The sequence below is a fragment of the Cavia porcellus genome, unplaced genomic scaffold (assembly GCF_034190915.1).
Source record: "Cavia porcellus strain 051 isolate PalLab524CR breed Dunkin Hartley unplaced genomic scaffold, mCavPor4.1 scaffold_1, whole genome shotgun sequence".
NCBI lineage: Eukaryota > Metazoa > Chordata > Mammalia > Rodentia > Caviidae > Cavia > Cavia porcellus.
Window position 1 is genome coordinate 44,907,238 of NW_026947484.1, and position 20,543 is coordinate 44,927,780.

Below are 20,543 nucleotides of genomic sequence, written 5' to 3' on the forward strand. Positions count from 1 at the left end.
ACTAACAGCTTTTAAAAGTTTGGGAAGAGTATTGAGTTCAGTAAGAGACTGACAGAGCAGATTTTGGTATTAACATGACAGAATTTTATGGTCACGGGGTTTTGTGTGTGGTGCCAGGGATGGAACCCAGTGTCTCGCTCCTATAGCATGTGCTCCATTATTAAGCCAAACCCCAGGCCCAAAGTATATTTACTTACTAGGATAGTTATTCATTGGTAGCTGGTCCATTCCGTGACATTTTTCTATTCTCAACAACACAACTCAATTGATGATGTGGCATTACTTCAAAGACAAGACCTTTTCAGGGTGTTGCTCCTGCCTCATCATACTTTCATAGTTTGTTCTGCAGGTGTCATCCCATTCAGTTTCTAGTAGAAATACTCCAAGGCCCCAGTTCCATGTCTTCACCATCTGTGCTGTCCTTCTCAAATGCACACCCACAGTATCAAACTTGGATTTCAGGATCCAAACTCTGGGTTTCTATATGCGGCTGCCCATTTGAAGTTCCCATTAATGCTTAAGCCTCTGTGACTTTTTTGTTTGTGTGTTTGTTTTGGTGTTTTTGAGACAAGGTCTCATTGAACTCACTGTGGTGCTGAATCTGGCCTCAAACTCCTGGTGATCTTCCTGTCTCAGTCTCTTGAGTGCTGCATTTACAGGTATGCACCACCCACACCTGACCCTAGCCTCTGGGTCTTTTTCTTTTTCCTCTCAGGCTTGAAATGACCAAAAATAGAATTCCTGACTCTTTTCCTTTACCAAACTGAAGCAGTGGTCTCCTAGAACTGATTGCCCCATTGGTTTACAGAACTCTTAATGTCGCCAAGTTTTCCTTGTTTCTTGATCCTCTTCTGTTTTTTAAATGAGGGAGTCACTCAATCTAATATTTTAGATAATAATAATATATTTTATTTCTTAAAATTTTATTTTAGAAAGAACAAAATAAAACCGAATAAAGCCAATCAAAACTCGACAAGGAGTGACACAGGATTTCAACAATGGTTACCATAGTGCCTCTTGTCTTCAAAATAGCTGACCATACCTTCAGACATTGTAAAAATAAAACAGAAACAGAATAGAACCAGGGGCTGGGGATTTAGCTCAGCGGCATAAGTGCCTGCCTTGCAAGCAGACAGTCATGAGTTCGATCCCTGGTACCGATAAAAAGGAAAAAAAGACCAAAAAAAAAAAAAAAAAAACCCCCAGAATAAACCAGTAAAACAAAACAATGAATGAAATACAGAACTGCAAAACAAAATAGTAAATCTAAAATGGCTAACATAATGTATCTTGTTATCTTCCAAATAGCTGCCCAGACCATCAAATATAACAAAATCCAACAAGATAGAAACACAATGAAACCCAAACAAACAAAACATTGAGAATGATACAAGATTTCAAAACAAGACAATAGGGAATTAACAGTGGCCACCACCTTCAGAAGGAGATCCCACATGGATGCTATATTGCGTAGTTATTCTCTGAATAGATGATCAAACTGCTAGCCTTAGGCCTATAAAGTCAGTGAAATACTAAATACTACAAGCATTAAGTTGTATTTTACCTCATCTGTCATCACAGCCTGTGTTCCTCCGGGTCAGCTGGTTGCTGGGGGGAGTGTTAAGTTGGCTGCTCTTGTCTTTGCCCATGCGCCTGAAGGGGCTGGCATCTAGCTCTACCCCAGTCAGCCTGCACATGACACCAGTTCATGGGAAGTTTTAGCTTCTTGTTGACTTCTTGCTCTCCTAATATTTTTTATTTTATCTAAGTGCATAGCATGTAGAGATTAATCCAAACATGTTACACATATTTTGTTGTAGATACCAGAACAAAACAAAATCATGGTCCAAGGATGTGAAGCAAACCTGCACGCTCATGTGCTAGAACAATATATTGGAACAAGCTCTTTGGTAAATTGCAGTTGAGCGGATGTAGTGGCACAGCCCTGTAATTCCAGCACTTGGAAGGCTGAGGCAGGAGGATCACTGCAAGTTTAAGGCCAGTCAGGGCTACAAAGTGAGTTCAAGTCCAGCCTGAACTGCATAGGGAAACCCTGTCTCAAAAAGAAAAAAAATGCAATGGAACATAATACATAGTTGAGTATGAAATTTTGAGAGTTTAACAAATACATCAGCACAAGGTATGTGCCAGGTTGTGTGTTTGAAACATTGTTCATCATCAGATGGACATGTGTATGCCCCATATAGTAGACTTGTGTGCAGCCAACAGTATGGTTGAATTTCACAAGTATAATGTAAAGAAGCCACATGCAAAATAATACATGACTCCATTATGACAAAACTTAGTTACTGTTAGAAGTTGGGCTATACAACTGACTGTCAGTCAAATAGTAAAAATCTTTTAAAAGTTCTTTAAAAATCTAAGAAAAATGTGAGACTAGTGATTGCCGTGGGTGGGGTTGGAATCTTGTGATGGAAGGAAAACAGCAGCGAGCTTCTGCTGGAGGCTGCTACTTAATCCTGGCTTACTGTGGGGTGTGCAGTTTGTGAAGTGATTGAGTTGTGCACTGAACAAAGGACTTCCTATATCTTATACTGTAAGACACTCCCAGGTACATGTAGGGTGGGATTAGTGACTCCAAAATTGTATCTCCTAAGCACTGTGCCCTAAGAAACACTACTGCCTGCTAGGTTTCTCCACTTAGATATCTGACAGGCATTTCAGTATGTTCAAAAACATATATACTGTTTGTTTTTTTAATCATCTCATTCCTCAGTCTCAATAAATACTACCTACCGGGTACTGTAGCCTAAACCCCAGATGTGATCGTGGATGCCTCTCTACTCATCCAGTAATCCCAGTTACCAAATCCTGCCAGCTTACTGTGCCCCCAGGTACATCTTTCCATTTTTGGTCCAAGCCATCACCATTGGGGTTGTAAACATCTGCAATGGCTTCTTGACTGGTCTCATCTTCAGCGCTTCCTTTTGGATCCCCCAGTGCTGGGGACGGAACCCAGAGCCACACAAGGTAGATAAAGGCTCTACCATGGAGTTACACCCCCAGCCCAGCTCTCCCTTTCTTACAATCTTTTTACAGTTGGCTCCTCAGCGATACTGAAAAATCACTATATCACTTCCAGTAGCAGCATAACTGTATTTTGTCTGTACTCGACCTCTGGGCAGATTAGATTCCTGTACTGCCCAGTCCCTTGAATCTCTAGAACTTAAAATACCACCTTAGTGACTGACTCTTCATGGCACACTGCTCCTAACTCCAACACCCCATGTCACACTGCCCAGCTTTTATTTTCACCATACTCGATTTTTTTTGTTTTAGGGTAGGACTGTCTGAAGGTAAGTATTGTGAAATGTAAGGCTTTGCTTTTGTGACTCCCCAGGACCTAGGATGTATTTATTCATCTCATGAGGGAGTACAGCACAGTAAAGAGAACAGGCAGTTCAGATGTGTTTTCTTGTAGCATTGCAATAGAACAGTGTGTCCAAGGAAAGAACTGAGAAAAAATATCCCACAATTTAACAGTGACTTTTAATGGTGGAATTACAGGTCATTAACACTTTTGTGCTTAATTGTACTTTCTAATGTTTTGACCATGAATTTGTTCAGTAAAGGTGTTTTGTTTTGGGGGACTAGGGATTGAACTCTGGGGCTTTTGTGCTTGCCAGGCAGGCACCAGGCAGGCGCTGCAGTGCTGAGCTACATCCTTGGCCCTCAATAAAGTCTTTAAATGTTTTGCCATTTAAGTCTTAAAGCTTTTATATCTGCTGTTGTCTCTTTTGCAATTTTTTTTTGAGGGGGTTACTGGGGATCAGACTGCTTGCCAGGCAGGTGCTTGTGATGCCAAGCTAAACCCCTTACCCTGTTTTATTTGTTGTTTTTCTTGTGTGTGTGTGTGTGTGTGTGTGTTCTCTTTAAAATTTAAAAAAAAAAAAACTTTTTATCTGCAGTAGTTTCAAGGCATAAAACTAAGTTCTGGCAGGTCTTTAAAACATGTGCGTATAAAATCACACTCCTTTCTATTAGAACTTTAAAGTCAGAGAACATAACCCCATTAGTAATCAATTTATTCCAAGTCACCTTTGTAGCTACAAGATTTTAGGTAAGTCTTACCTTAAAAAAACAGGTTTTCGGTCCCCTGTATAGTAGCACAAATCTGTAATCCCAGCATTCTGAGAGGCTGAACCAGGGGATCCAAGTCTGAACCCAGGCTGGGTGATATACCTCATCTCCTCATCTCCAAATTTAAAAAGGCTGGAGAGGCAGATGAATGTAAAGGTTCTGGGTTTAATTCTCAGTACCATTCCCCCGCAAAAATCCCCAACATGTGTGTACCATACTACCTAGTGACAGCAAATCACTAGTGGCTGTTTGGAAATGATGACCTTCGATTCCTGAGTCTTCTGAAACTGTATGTGACATTACACGTAGGGCCAGGCTTGTGGGTGAGTATTGGTGCTGGGCGTTCTGAATAAAAGGCCCACGGGTTTTGCTACATTTCTCTAAGTCCTGTTTTAACATCAGGGTAATTCTAACATTCTCAAATTTTCCATTCTCAAACCACATCTCAAACTGCCACTTTGTGCATATTAAGTTTCCTTCAGGAATTTTCCCTTCACCATCACTTTTATTAGTTCCTCTGCGCCCCCCCCCCGCCTCCAATGCTAGTTAATTCTCTGAAAGAAATATCTTCCAGTTCAGGCTTATAATTTGTGACTGTACTGTTAACAACTTCCTGTCATTCACTCAGATTCCTTTCCCAACAGCAGTTTAACCAGCTCCTTAAACTAAAATTAAGGGGAGGGAAACGAGTTGGCACGAAATAGCCCAGCATGCTCCTCTGGGTTGAACATGGAAACTTAATCCCCACTACAACAGTATTGTGGGGCCTAGTGATAGGTGACCAGGACACAAGGGTGGAGTGGATGGGTTCGATAGGTATGGCCTCCTTTGGTTTCTGATGCAAGTCCACCTTGGACTTCCGACCCGTGGAACCAATCCATTTCTCTTCATTATAAATTACCCAATCTCTGGCATTCTGTTGTAGCAGCCAGACAGACTAAGACAAATGCTGATTCAAAATAAATACAGGGCTGGGGTTAAGTGCGTAGCACTCACCTAACATTGAGGCCCTTGGATTGATCCCAGAAGTGTAAACACCAATACAAAAAAAAGTTATCGGGTCTTCCAAGTGTAAAAATCATGATTTCAAGTTTCCAGTGTCATAATTATGAAGCCTGCAGTATGATGTATGTAGCCTGAAATAAAAGATTTTCACAATTGCTAAATCCTGTGACTTACACACTTTGGACACTACCCAATGTAATCTTAGGGGTCTTATGATAGTAATAACCTAAGTTGGACTAAACAGCCGCAGACTTCTAAATACTTATGTTTTTCTTAAAATGAACATCAGAGTATGACTAGTATAAAAATAAACCTTGCTGATTAAAGCAAATGTATACAGTATATCTTTACACCTTGCTGCCTGTTTTTAAAGGCCATCGAGAATATTTTTCCTAGAGAACTTTATGAAGAATACTGTAATATTCGTTAACAATTTCATACCAAATTTCATGAAAAAAATTTAACACTGAAGTTACTATAATTTTATTATAACAATATCAGAGTTATATAAAGATATAAAATAAAGTAGAAAACATCAATTTTTTTCTTCAGATGGCCTTGAAGAATCAAAAGCCTTGAAGTTTGCTGAAAATAGAAAAAACAAAATTTATTTTGGAAACCTAAATTGTACATTTATATTTAGTATAAGCTAATTCTACAAATAGGTCAATATATGTACACTGTTTCAAATTTAAAACGCAACACTAAAAATGTCTTGTACCCCAGTTCTGCTTCCCCAAAGCAGGAAATCTTTATAAAGATACTCGGATCATGTAAGCACATATCTATGATTAACTTCACAAATGTACATAAGTGGTAGAACACGATACTTACTATTCCTTTTTCATTTTGTTCATACTTTATAATTTAAGTCCTTCCTTTATGGCTTTGAAATTTGGACAAATTAGAAAACTTTAAATTTTCTACATACATTTAGATATACGTACATTTAAGCTATTTCTTACTTGTGGTACAAAAGCTGCAATAACAACCATGCCTACTTTTCTGCATAAGCCCCAGTATACCTTCAGGATAAATTCTTAGAAATGGAATCATTAGTATATACATTTTAGATCTTAAAAGTGCTCTCTGTAAAGGTTTTCAACCCATTTTTCATTCTCTCCAACTGTGTGTGAAAATTTGTATCTCCCTACATCACCAATAGCATGTTTTCAAATAAAACTATTAGTATATGCTATATCCCATTTTTTTATATCATATAGAAAAAAAAGCAGTCGTATAAAAAAGAAAGTATATTTGACATGGCTTATGGTGCCTTTCTTGACTATATTCTGTTGTTAACACCATTGTGGTTTGGCAACTAGCCAACAAATGGCTTCTCAGGACAAATTAAGTAGCAGAAAGACCTGATTATTTCAACAAATCTTTTTTTGGTACTAGGAATTGAACCACTGATTTTGCATTTGTCAGGTAGGCACCACTGCTATATTGTGGGCCCCAATGTATCTTGAAATTTTTTCTGTTCTCCATATATGTATACCATCAATATGTTTGATCCAGCACTAAAAAGCTTCCTCAAATTACTAATAATACTCAGTTTTAGTTTTGAGATTATGTCTAGGCTTTTCAGCATCTGAGGCCATAGAAGATAAAGGAACTAACTCTTTGAGTTGGTTATGGTCAATACATTGTGTCAACTTGAGCAGTTTAGAAGTTTCACTGAGAGACTCAGCAGGGAGCCAGGGTTTGTTCTTTGTAAATATCCTCATCCTGTGCAAAGGAGGGCAAGGAGATTTTGTGAGTTCTACACCCACCCTGGAAGAGCGGGTGTCTTCCTGTGTACAATATTAGCTAAGAGAAGAGGTTTATTTTCTCCTTTTTTCTTTGGCTGGTTTTGCTCTGGCTGCAGTCTTAGTGTTGCTCCAGAGCCATGCCACCCTACCTTGGAACTAGCTGATTATGGACTGAAGCCTCCAGAAACTGTAAGCGAAATAAACCTTTCCTTCCTTCATTTTGGGTGTTGGATGTTTTGTCCCAACAAGTGAGAAAAGTAATTGAGACAAGAGTTCAATAAACAGTTTTATCACCTACTGTGGCAAGTCTTATGGTAGAAACTTAGGAGGAACCAACACTTAAGAACTGTAGTAGAAATCTGCCTAAAGCACCTAGAATACAAAAATGATTCTGCATGGCTGTTACAAGAAACGTAATCCTGGCATGTGGTACATGTCTCTTCCAGCACTCTTGGAGGCTGAGGCACAAGGATTACAAGTACAAGCCCAGAGTGGGCATTTTAGTGACTTGGTGAGACCCTTATTTTAAAAAGGACTGGGGCTTTAGCTCAGTAACAAGGCCCAGGGTTCCAATCTATAGGACATACCATCACCACCAAAAAACCAAAAAAATCAGCTAATTTCCAATTGTGGTTTATTTCCCAACGCAGTTTGTTTGCTTATTTTTCAAGACAGGGTCTCACTATGTAGTACAGGCTGACCTTGAACCCACTATGGAGCCCAGGCTAGCCTCAAACTCACAGCCAATATCCTGCCTCAGCCTCAGGTTTTACAGGTGTGTACCACCACATATGGCTTCCGAACTCATTTTAGATAAAAGAATAGACTTCCGGAAGAACATGGCGGACAGATAACAGCAACTACCGGAGGCTCTCTGAAAGACTCGGCTCAGAAGCCAGGAATGGTGCGGACTAAGGAGACATAAGCAGGTGGAGATATGCTCTGCTGACTCAGGAACGAACTGGGCTGAGAGAAGCCAACTTGGAATGCAGTCCTGGTGCTAAAACAGGAACAGAAAAGACTCGGTGTGGAGGCTGGACCCCGCGCCATTGGAAGCCGCGATTTGGGTTTCCCGCCGCGCGGCGGCTGGCTGCCTCTACAGCGGCTCGGCAAGGAGAGAGACGCGCAGAAGCTCTGAGAACGGCAATCTACGAACGGCAGGGAGGCGTGCACTGACTTGTGGTGAGGTGAGTGAGAGAAACTGACACTCTACCACAGTTTGACTCCAGCAGAGGACTTTCTGGGCCCGAGCAGTCCTGCGGGAGCAGGGTGCGGTGGCGACTCCTGCCACACATCCCTCTCTCGGGCAGGATTGGTGAAAAGTGCCTGGCCTGCGTGACGCTGCCGGCGGACCTGGTAGGCTGTCCCAACCCAGATCCCAGAGCCTGATGGTGGCCGGGAGGGGAGACGCGTAGGCTGCCTGGTCCGTAACTCCCTGGTGCACAGCGGTGAGCGGGAACACCTAACTGGCGCAATTCGATCAGGCTGTGGCTGACTGGGAGAGAAGCTGGGCCTCTTATATAAGCTTGCATATATAAGGAACAGAGAAGAAGAGGCAGAATGGGAAGAGGCAGCAACAAGAAAGGCTCCTCGGCCCCCAATTCTGAGAAACAGGCAATAGCAGACACCGCACCAATACACATAAGGCACCATATAGAGAGCCTCATAGACCAATTCAGGAATGAAGTTATCAACGACCTGAAGCTAGAAGTATGCAGAATAGTTAGAGAAATGCTAAGTACCACCCAAGAAAAAACAGGTGGTGGAATGGAAGAACAGAAAAAAAGGGGAGAATTGTTGGATGGAGAAAACAGAGAAAGCATAGAATACGTGAAGCAGGTTCAAAGGGACTACCAAGATACTAAGAAGTCTATAGAAGACTGGCATAACAGCTTGAAAGAAACTAAGGACAGACTATCTGAACTGGAGGGCAGACTTGTAATATGGGAGAATGAAATGAAAAACTTCTTAAAAATAACAAAGAAACAAACAGCAATAATACAAAGACAAGAAGATGATAAGAGGATCCATAACTTAAGGATTAAGAACATAAAAGAAGAAGTAGGGACACAAACAAGTGAACTACAAAAGCTACTCACAGAAATAATCCAGGAGAATTTTCCTAATTTAGCAAAAGGTAAAGATACTCAGATGTATGAGGCATACAGGAACCCAGCTACCTACAACCCAAACAGAGCAACACCCAGGCATATAATAATAAAAATTCCAGAAATTCAATACAAGAACAGAATATTAAAAGCTGTAAGAGACAAGAAACAGACCACTTACAAGGGAACACCCATCAGAATTACAGCAGATTTCTCTGCACAAACCATCAAATCACGAAGAGCGTGGGGGGAAATAATTCAAGCATTGAAAGATAATAATCTCCAGCCAAGATTGAGATATCCTGCACAACTGTCCCTGGAAATTGATGGAAAAACAAGGTGCTTCCAGGATAAAGAGGAACTGGGGGAATTTGCAACCACCAATTCAACTCTACAGAGAGTATTGCAGGATATTCTAAAAAAAGAAAAATACAAAGAATCCAGAAATAATGGCAGAGAGGCCACAGCGAATGGAGCAGAGAACAAAATGAAGAAGACAAACTGACAGCTACTGACAGAAAAAGAGCTTAACAGAAATGAGGCAGAGAAGATTGGATAATAGGAACAGCTATTTTGGAGAAAATGACATCTTAATAGGTAATACTGATTTAGTATCCTCTTGTTTTGAAGTCTCATCTAGCTTTTGTCCTTCTGTCTCCAATGGTCTAAATAGGCTGTATCTTATTGGATTTTATTATGTACGATAGTATAAGCAAAAACCTTTTAAAGACAAGGAGATTATACAGAAACCATTGTTCATTTTCTGTTAGTCGATTCTAAATACTCTGTAATGCTGTCATTCTCTTGAATGGTTTTACATTGTTTTGATATACTTAATGCTACAGTATACGAAGTTGTACTCAAGGATTTCAAAGAAAGAAAATATGGTAACTACTTTTAGGTTAGGATTATCTGGTGGTGAAACACTATTCTGCTTAAATGGTTATGTTTTGATCTGCGCTGTTTCGTTGTTATGCCCTCTTTTATCTCAATCTCCACTCCATTATTTACTTTTTTATCTTTATCCTTTTAATTAAAGAAAAAAAATAGCAGGATATATTATAGTAACCCACTTTGACTTTTCATTACCTTGATTTAAAGCCCTGTATTACTCTCACCATCTGGTTTTTAACTGATGTTCCCCTATTCTGTTTTGCTGGATAGTATCAGGTTCGAAAGTTTAGGCATCAGCTGTGAAGATAATGAGATTCATTATGACGCCCATTCTTGTTGACTTTTATCTACTTTTGAAGACCTACAATGTCTCCAATGTTTTGGTTTTGTCGGTTTTATTCTTTACTGTTTTGTTCAATTGTATTATAACTAATGATATAGGCAATTCTATTAGAGATAGCGGGAGGCATTATGGTAACCATTGTTGATCACCTTGTATTATGTTTTTACATTATCTATAATGTCCACCCTTTTGACTTGACCGATTCTGTTCTGTTATGTCACATTTGGTTTTACTCTCTTCCAAAAAAGTAATAAGAACCGTGGGAGCAATGAAACCCAAAATGTGTAATAGTCATGGTACAAAAGAGAGGAAAAGAAAGTGCTCCAAACTATATAACTGCATGTATATTTAAGTGTATAAGATAGAAAATGATATCACAGAGTTTTATTGGATTAATGAACAGAACTGTTTGCAGTATCATTGATGGAATGTCCACTTTACAAGCTTTAATTTTGTGACTTGAACAATTATTTCTAAGATGACAATATGTAATCCATTAACTAGTGATTTCCTACTGTTCATTTTTTTCTGTAAATCTGTATAACTTGTACCCTTTCCCTGCTTTTTTTTTCTTTTCTCCTTAAATAAAAAAAAAAAAAAAGATAAAAGAATATAAAATGCTTTGCAGAGGTAGATGTAACAAAAAGGTAAAAGAAAATTCAAGTAAAAAGAACATATAGGTCACAAAAATTGAAGGTTTAGCTAGTAAATTCTCTGCAGCTATAGAGAATGCTGTGCTCTTTAGTAACTAAAGCAAAGGAAAGCCTAGATTTAGTCTTCCTAAGAAAAATGTAATAGTACTTCAGACCAATTTCTCTTGTCCTAAGTGGGGAAAGTTCCCAGTAAAGTTTGCATAGCAGGTTAGATTTTAAATCTGTGTAAGTTTTACATCAAACATCAGTCAATCAGTCAGTCGGTTGGTATAGTCCAGGCCACCGGGACCAAATCCCGGGCTCTCATAGCCAGTGTGGAAGAGCAACCAAGAGCAGACAGAGCTGGGAGCCTGTGTCTTCACTGTGTTTTTAAGGGTATCATGTGGGCTGGGTATAGTTAAAACTGTTCAGACTTAAATTAGAAGCTGTAGTATCTGCAACTTTTGTTTTTTAGTACTAGGGACTGAACCTAGGGCCTTCTTACTATGCTACATCCTAAGCCCTTTGTATTTTTATTTTGAGACAGGGTGTCACTAAGTTCCCTAGGCTGGGCTGCAATTTTCAGTCCTCCTGCCTGAGCCTCCTAGAGTTCTGGAATTACAGGCCTGTGCCACCACAAATACCTGTTATCTTTTTTTTTTCTTTTTATCGGTACCAGGCATTGAACTCACGACCACCTGCTTGCAAGGCAGGGGCTTATGCCGCTGAGCTAAATCCCCAGCCCCAATACCTGTTATCTTTATAAGAATGTGTGTTTACTGTCTAAGAATTAGACAGTACCTGAGAGATAGAGTCAAATCCCTATACAAAGGTGTCCCCACTGTTAAGCAATGCATGCCTACATAAGAGATTAAGAAGCAAAGGTATTTTTCCTTTTTAAATTTTTTTGAGACAACTGTTTCTTTTTTTTTTTTTTTTTTTTTTGTCTTTTTCCTTTTTATCGGTACCGGGGATCGAACTCACAACTGCCTGCTTTCGAGGCAGGCGCTTATGCCGCTGAGCTAAATCCCCAGCCCCAAGAGACAACTGTTTCTTGCTATGTGTTCTGGCCTTAAACCCACTGTGTAGCTCAGCCAGGCAATCCTGCCTCAGCCTCCAGAGTTTTGGGGTTACAGGAGTTTGCCATGACACTTAGTTTAATTTTATACTTTTAAACATTGTTTAAAATTTGTATTATATATTTGTTTTCTATGTTTTGGTGTGCTCATTTTAAAAAAAAATTCCTAGCACTTGGGAGGCTGAGGCAAGACTGTTGCGAGCTCAACATCAGCTGGGGCTACATAGTGAGTTAAAGGCCAGCCTGAATCAGAGAAAATCTCTATCTCAAAAAACCTAAAAAAATTTTAAAAAGAAGAAAAAAGAAAGAAGAACTGCATGTTCCTGGATTCTACGAGCAGCCATCTGATGAGTCTGGGGTAGGAGCCTGGAATTTCACGTTTTTACCCTCAGCGTATTTTGATGCAGTGATCTGCAGATCACCTTGTGAAAACCACTTTCACCAGGTGACTCTGCATTTTCTTACCAGGATCTCCTTTCCACTCAGCTCCTCTCTTTCTCTACACTCACGCCCAGCTCCCTGAGACTCCTTCGCTGCTGGTTTGAGGCCAGCACCCAGCCTTTAGAATGAACCCTGTGGACGGCCGGGCTGAGCTGTGGAAGAGTAAGTGCATCCTTGCAAGTCGGCCTGCAAGAAGCCAGCCCCACTCCACGGCTGGCCTGAGATTTCACTCCACAAAAACAGTTCCTGGTCAAGTTCAACACTAACACACCAGCAAGTATTTTCCAAGAAGATCAGCCCAGAACATTCCCAGCCAGCCTGACAGGCATTTTAAACAATCTCAGCACACAGCTAGAGGTCATGTGAGGTTCAGCAGTGACAGCAAGAGAAAGCCCCTAGTTTCTGTGTGCACACTTACCTATCTTCTACTGTCTTGTTGGAAGGGTAAAAAACCTTGAATGAAAATCCACTTCTTGGAAAAGAGCCCTTTAGGGAAAAAAAAAATGCCTGTTAAATGATTTCTCAACTTTTATAAAATAACCTCTATCTGGGGCTGGGGATTTAGCTCAGTGGCATAAACACCTGCCTTGCAAGTGTGTGGCTGTAGGTTTGATCCCCGGTACCGATAAAAAAGAAAAAGACAAAAATAAATAAATAAATCTCTATCTTTTAAATTAATAGCCTCATTTCTTTACTTTTTAGGCGCCAGGGACTGAACTCATGACCTCATACTTGCCAGGCAGGCACCAATGCTGCTGAGCTAAATCCCCAGCACTTATCATTTAAATCAAATGCCATAAAAGTCTGTAAGATATAGCTATAAAATAATGTGACAGGTTTTTAAATGATCGTTATAGAGAGAAGGTTGTTACTATAAAATACCTGCAGTTAAAGCAGAAGTTCTTCAAGTTGGCTAAACAGTTTTATGCAAACAGATTTGATTAAAAAATTCTTCAAAGTGGCTGTTCGTACCATAAGAAAGAAAAAGTATCATATAATGCTAACCTTGCATCTGAGATACTCAGACCATCACGTTTGAGTCCTCCCTGCCTCTTCACCCAAAGAAGATGGGCTTAATGCCCCCCAATGCATCCACAGAACAACTGCACAGAGTAACTTCCTGTCTGTGGACCTCTCTGCTCACCAAGCAGGGCGTCTGTCTCTCCAGCCTGTGCCCCAGCCCCTGCCTCAGTGTCTGGCCCACAGCAGGCACTCATTTACAGGAGTGCCCAGAAGGAACAAAGTGGTACCAAGAGCAAGTTTTGTGTTTGCCCAAAAGGTACAAAAGTTGCAATGAGGGTATAGGAGGTGGTTGTTTACTCATAGGATTAAAAAGTAAAAAAGTCCAGAAATAAGATGTAGCCAAATAGAGCATTAACGATGAGAATGCCGAAAGAAATAAGGAAACTGGTCTCACTGGTGAAGGGTATGGCCTCACTGTCACAACTGGGGGACACTATGGCATCTTGCAGGCAGAAGCCAGGGAAGTTGCCTCACAGCTTGTGATGGACAGAACAGCCCCCATGACAATGCATTATTTGCTCCAAAAGGTCAAAAGTGCTATGGTTAAAGTAAGCCAGAAAAATGAGTGTGACAGATGTTATCAGGAGCAAGGCATGGCTTTTCTAGATGACTCAGATGAAGAAAAGTCTGATTCACAGGAATCTAGGAAAAATGCAGATTAAAGATAATTTTTTTCACATAACCAACTGTTTGTGTCATTGTATTATTCTGTAAGTTCAAGAAGTCAGTAATCTAAAAATTCTGAAGCAGTTTCAACATTCTAAAGTACTTTCTAGGTTCTACATAAAAATTAATAAAATGTGTCCTAATGAAATTTCATTCATTGGCCTTGGAGTTTTTTTTTTCTTTTTGCTTTGTCTTTTTGAGACAGGGTCTCCCTATGCAATTTAGGCTGGCTTTGAGCTCACTTCATAGCCCAGGCTGGTCTTGAACTCTCAACAATCCTCCTGCCTCAGCCTCCTGAATGCTAGGATTACAGACGTGCACTACCACATCCAACTGCATTTGAGTTTTTGAGATTTGAGACTTTCCAAAAATCACAATCCTTGGGGCTTAGGATTTAGCTCAGCGGCATAAGAACCTGCCTTGAAAGCAGGCAGTCATGAGTTCGATCCCCAGTACCGATTTAAAAAAAAAAAAAATCACAATCTTCTCAAAGGATAAGAAAAATTAACCTTAAACCAGGTTAAGGGAATGAGATACAAGCTCTGAAAGCAATTCCCAGAAAAGAATATCATAGTGATTACGTGACAGGAAAGATACACTCATTTGAATTTATATGTTTTGGCATGCTTATTAAAAAAACAAACCACCTTCACATGATGTTATAGTCATATCCTATTCTTAAACTTTATGTGTAAGAGCCTTCTATATATAGTAAATTCAATATTTTGTTACTAGTACATTTGTACTTGAACACCTATCAAATATATTTAAAATTTAAATGTGCTGTACACTTGTGATCCACAGTGACTATAGAAGGTTCACTGCATTCTTACAGGGTTTATGCAGAGGCAGTCGGTGTTGGTCACGGTGAAAGGATCGTATTTGTCGGCAATCACGAGCAGATCCGGCACAGGGTACACTCTCAAAGTGTAGTCATATGCCCAGTACACCGGGCACACGTAGAGAGGCAGGGGAGTCAGGTGACCTTGTGAAATGACCGTCTTTGCGAACTATGAAAGAACTCAAACAAAGCCAACTGCAGTTCATATGGGAAAGTGAGACCAGCCATACAATTTCAAAGTAAATATTAATTACCATATGGACTATATATTAAAGGATTTTAGGGGAAAAACATGTTTTTTTAATCTTAATTACCAAAGAGATCGAAAAAGTTTGAGAAAACAAAGTTTTGAAGCATACAGCTTTGGAAAATAGTGATACAAAGTGAAATTAATTGTCCTGTGCTTTAGGAAAAAATAAATTGTGACTTTTCATTTAATACAATATAACAGTGACTTCTAAATAATCATATTGGAGTGACTATATTTACAGGTATCTAATAAATTTGTGTGTGTGTGGTATTGAGTATTAAACCCAAGAATTTCTCAAGCTATATCCCAGCCCATTTTCATTGTGAGTCAAAAGCTCACTAAGTTGCCAGGGCTGGGCTCTGATCTGAATCCTCTGGCCTTGGCCCTTGGGGGTGCTGAGACGGCAGTGTATCACACCCATCTGACAATAAACTCATTTACTAACTTGGTTCATCAGAAACTAGTTTCATAGCTGAGTAAAGCCAAGAATCATTATTTAGCATACATAAATTTAAAATATTATAGAATGAATAACAATTGTGTTCCATAGGCCCTACTTCCCACCTGTCTAATGGAGATACAAGTAACCAGGGATTGCAGTTGTGTCAAGGACCCTTGAAACCACAAGATAAACACTGCAGTCTCCTGATGTGTAAATCCCACAGCAAACACATAGTATACATGATAAATAGGAACATTTTATTAAATAAAGTTGCATATACTTTGAAGTACAATTGAAGAGATTTAAAGGCAAAATTAAAGGGCTGGGGATTTGGCACAGTGGCACAGTGCCTGCCTGGTAAGTGTGAGGTCAAAAGCTGATACCCCTCCCCACAAAAAGGGCAAAATTAAGAGATTTTTTAAAATTTCATTTGTATAGGGCTTTTTGTTCTGCCCAAAAGGAATTCTTCAGTAGATACCTAAGAAACCTTGACTTACTAACAAAAATTCATTTACTAATAAAAATATAACCAATTCTTTGAAGACAGGATCTTGGTATGTAATGCAGGATGACCTTGAACTCAGCATGATCCTCTTGCCTCAGCCTCCCTAGTGTTGGGATTACAGATGTGTGCCACCATGCCTCACTATAACCAATTATTCTGATGACAAGTAAATATCATATTACTGAGTTAACAAATTGTGTATAAAAACTATTACAGCACATGACTGTAATCCCAGCAGTCAAGAGCTGAGGCAGGAGGATTGTTGTGAGTTGGAGGCCAGCCTGGGCTACATAGTGAGACTCTGTCTAAAAAAAAAAAAAAAAAAAAAAAAAAAAAAGATTCCCAGTACCAAAAAAGATCAACAATAAACAAACCAAAAGCAAAATTGTGTATAATAGATCATGTAAGGCACTTTAACAGCCAGGTATGGTGGTGGCTCATGTGTGAAATCCCAGCACTCAGGAGTCTGAGGCAGGAGGATCACTGAGTTTGAGCTGTGTGTGAGTTCAAAACAGTCTGAGACACAGTGCAAAATCCGCAAGAAAAAAAATGTTTAACAAAGACTTTACTTACATGATTAGGAATATCCAAATTGCTACTAGGAAAATGGACACAGTTTCTGCACATTTTATTCACTAAATCTTCACGAAAGACAATAATTTCTTGTGTACAATACTGAATTCTGAAATGAAAATGGAAATTGACTTGACTTCCTCCCAAAAAACACAGAATAAAAGAAAAGCAGCAGGGTGGCTGGGGTTTAGCTCAGCAGTACAGCATTGCCCAGCTTGTGCAAGGTCTTGCATTCTGTCCCAGCACCGTGAAAAGTAGAAACAAACCAGATAATTTTAAAGGCAAATATCTTATAATACAAAGCCATCTGCAACTACACCATTCACCACACCAAAAATTAAACCAGTCTATTTTTTTTTTTTTATTAGTACCAGGGATCGAACTCACAACTGCCTGCTTGCAAGGCAGGTGCTTATGCCACTGAGTTAAATCCCCAGCCCCTAACCAGTCTATTTATCCAATTATTTACTGAGCTGTTAATAAGTGCAGAGAACTATTCCAAAGGGATACAGAAAATAAACAACAAACATGCTAATTATATGCTATGGCAGAAGATGACTAAGTGTAAAGGAAAGAGAAAAAGGTTGTTGAAAGCAGGATCTATGTTATGGTTTGTGTCTAGATGTCCCCCCAAAGCCTTAGGCAGTCATACACAGAGCTTCTTCAGAAGTGGTTGAATCTAGAGTGTGACTGCTTCACACTGCAATGCCAGGTTACTAAATTGGTCAACTGATTGGTTTGCACCATCCTAACCCCAATAGCCTAGATAAGAGTATAAAAGGTGCAGAAAGATGCTGTTAAGGTCATTATTGCTTTTTTGCAGTCTGCCTGCCATGAACCGTTTCTCCTCTGCGATGCCCTGCTACCGGGCCACCCTACCTTCTAGCCACCCCATTAGGGACTGAAACTTCTACAAATTGTGAGCCAAATAAACTTTTCCTCCCTTAATTTAGGGTCTCAGGTATTTTGCCTCAGCAACGCATAACTATGATAGTCTAAAAGGCTGGTGTATCAAACACAATGATTGGAGGAGCACAGGTGTGGCTGGGCCACAGGCTTAGAAAGGGATAAGGGGTCGAAACACTCAGAAAAACTCTGGGGGCAGAGGAAACAGGCAAGGGAGGCCCAAAGACTGGAATGTGCCTGCCGGGCTCAGGATCAGCAAGGCTTGTATGAAGGCAATAAACAAACAAGAACTTGAACTCTTGAAGCTGTCAACTGGGCATTCAGAGGAGCTGATGCTTAGGCGACCAGATCTGGGTGTCTGGTGTCTGTGGGAAAGGTGTGGGCTATAGGGCTGAATATGGCAGTTGCCAATTCAGAGGTGATACTTCTCTATTGATGAATCCCTGTGCATTTGTTTTTTTTTTTTTTTTTTTTTTTTTTGTCTTTTTCATTTTTATCGGTACCGGGGATCGAACTACGACTGCCTGCTTGCAAGGCAGGCGCTTATGCTGTTGAGCTAAATCCCCAGTCCCTCCTGTGCATTATTTAAGCTTGTAAGCTTACTGCAGTAAATTTTTAAACACAGTTAAAATATTTTCAAAGTTTTGAGAAATTTAAAATAAGACAATTTTTAATTGTCAAAATGCAGAAACAGTTTGAAAAGTGAAATGAATATTTAAGTGAAAGGAAGAAAGTATAATACAAAATACAACTATTTACCTGCAAGGGTTAGTAGTAAAGACTGAGTACGGGACCCTTTGTCTGAATTCATTAGTGATGCTTTCAGCAAGTGGTGGCCTGTAAAAACAATTTATGTGCTATGATATGTACTTTCAGATTTCACAGAATAGTCTTGACTTTTGCAAAATTCTGAGTGAAAGTTACCTTGGTAAGATGGAACCAAATCCAGGATCCTCTGGACCAGGTACAAACACAAAACGACTACTGCAGTGAAATTCAACATAATTCATTTAAAAACTGTTTTATGGCAACACTATTCAGTATTCTAAAAACAGGTCACTCCCTGTAACTGAATCATGAGTTTTAAAAAATTTCTAAATTTTACACATTTCAGTAAACTGCTAGGTCTCCAATAGTGTGACAACGAGAATGTTTTATATTTGTACTGTCCAGTTATTGAGGGCTTAAACTTTGGCCAGTGTGGTGGGAGGGCTACACTACGCTTCCCTGCCACCAGTGCCACCACTAAATTTTATTAAAGTTTAATTAATTTAACTCTAAAGAAACATATGTGCCTATGTGATATTGAAGAACGAAGTTATGGACAAATAATGTCACCAAAAATATGGTTAAAATTATCAGTATCCCCTTTAATACTTTCTACTATCAATCTATAGAATAGTGTAACATACACAGTATTTTGGTGTGAGTATATTTTTATCACAGCTCTTTTAATTAATTTTCTCTTCTTTTGTCTATCAGTTTCTTAAAAATCAATGATTCAAGTTTTAGGATTCATTTTTGGTTTTCAAAAATAAAAACTATTTGAAAAAAATGTAGCAATAGAGATCATTACCTTTGGTGAATATTTGGATGTTCACATATTATGTCTGCCAAAGTCTTTAGGGAATCTAAAATTTTAAAAGGATATTAAATTTAATGTGCATATAATATATACAAAATCAAGTTATATTTGATTGAACAGAATTCCAAATCTTTTGAATGAGATTAAAATATAGTTTCTTATTGCTTTAGTTTGTATATATAGAGAAACACTTTTTTTTTTAATCTTTTTGAGATAAGGTCTTGCTATGCAGGTCAGGCTGGCCTTGAGCTCATTTTGTAACCCAGGCTGGTTCCGAACTCACAACGTTCCTCCTGCCTCAGCCTCCCAAGTGCTGGAATTACAGATGTGCATCACACCTGGCGCAGAAACACTCTTAAACAGAGCCTCAAACCAGACGTGGTGATGCATACCTGTAAGCCCTGCACTTGGAAGGCGGAGGTAGAAAGATCTCCATGAGTTCAAGACTAGACTGAGCTACAAAATGAGTTTCAAGGCCAGACTGAACTACACAGCAAGGCTCTGTCTCAAAAAAGCAAATAAATAACAATGAATCAACACACACACACACACACACACACACACACACACACACACAGCCTCAATACCTTTCAAAGCCTGAACTTGATTTTTCCCATATGGTGCTGATGAAAAGTTACCACACAGAATAAAGCATGTTGGAGGTGCTGGTGAATAACCTAGAAAATTAAAAAATTTAAAAAATTTTTTCTCATCAAGTTGAAAATTCTTTAACCATAGTTTTTGTTGTTTTGAAATGAGGTATCGGGCCGGGGATTTAGCTCAGTGGCGTAAGCACTTGCCCTAACAAGAGCAAGGTCATGAGTTCAATCCCCGGTACCAAAAAAAAAAAAGAAATGAGGTATCACTACAATGCCCAAGTTGGCCTCTAATTCTTGAACTCAAATGATCTTCCAGCCTTTCAAGTAGCTGGGAGTACAGTGTTCCACTGGGCCCAGCATTTCAAGACGCTTCCCTGCCACCAGTGTTGAGGGCCCATACATACTAAGCAAGTCCTCTACTGTTAACTACACCCTCACCCCCTAACTGTGTTTTTATTAAAAAGTTACTGTCTTGACAACTGATTTTTTGGGTAACAATAATGTCCATTTGTTGAGAACTTAGTATATGTGATGGCCTGTAGGAGTTTAATGACCCTCAGAGCATCCCTCCACTCGGAGGCTAAAAGAGGTTAATAAGCCACCCAAGGAGTGAGGGAGGCACCTAACATGGTTCTGTCAGTTCCAGCAGACCAAGCTGTCAGCCTCGGTCTCCATGCACACCACGCTCAGCACCAATTCTAACGTGTGATGAGTATGCACGCATATAACATGGTTATTTTTCAAATGTAAAAATCGCTTTTAAATTTTCTTTAAAAAACTCATGGCAAGATCTTGCT

General features: G+C 39.5%; 1 protein-coding gene across 1 annotated transcript in view; it reads right to left on the reverse strand.

Moving 5' to 3' along the window:
• Positions 1-5,565: 5,565 nt before the first annotated feature.
• Pole2 (DNA polymerase epsilon 2, accessory subunit) overlaps positions 5,566-20,543 on the reverse strand; it is a 35,481-nt gene continuing 20,503 nt past the window's right edge. The window contains exons 12-19 of the mRNA XM_003471802.5: positions 19,735-19,824; positions 19,139-19,193; positions 18,487-18,546; positions 18,322-18,399; positions 16,657-16,765; positions 14,879-15,055; positions 12,775-12,842; positions 5,566-5,691 (exon numbers count right to left, since the gene is read on the reverse strand). Of these exons, the coding sequence (XP_003471850.3) occupies positions 5,673-5,691; positions 12,775-12,842; positions 14,879-15,055; positions 16,657-16,765; positions 18,322-18,399; positions 18,487-18,546; positions 19,139-19,193; positions 19,735-19,824 (656 nt within the window). The 3' untranslated portion in view covers positions 5,566-5,672. The remainder of the gene's footprint in view (positions 5,692-12,774; positions 12,843-14,878; positions 15,056-16,656; positions 16,766-18,321; positions 18,400-18,486; positions 18,547-19,138; positions 19,194-19,734; positions 19,825-20,543) is intronic.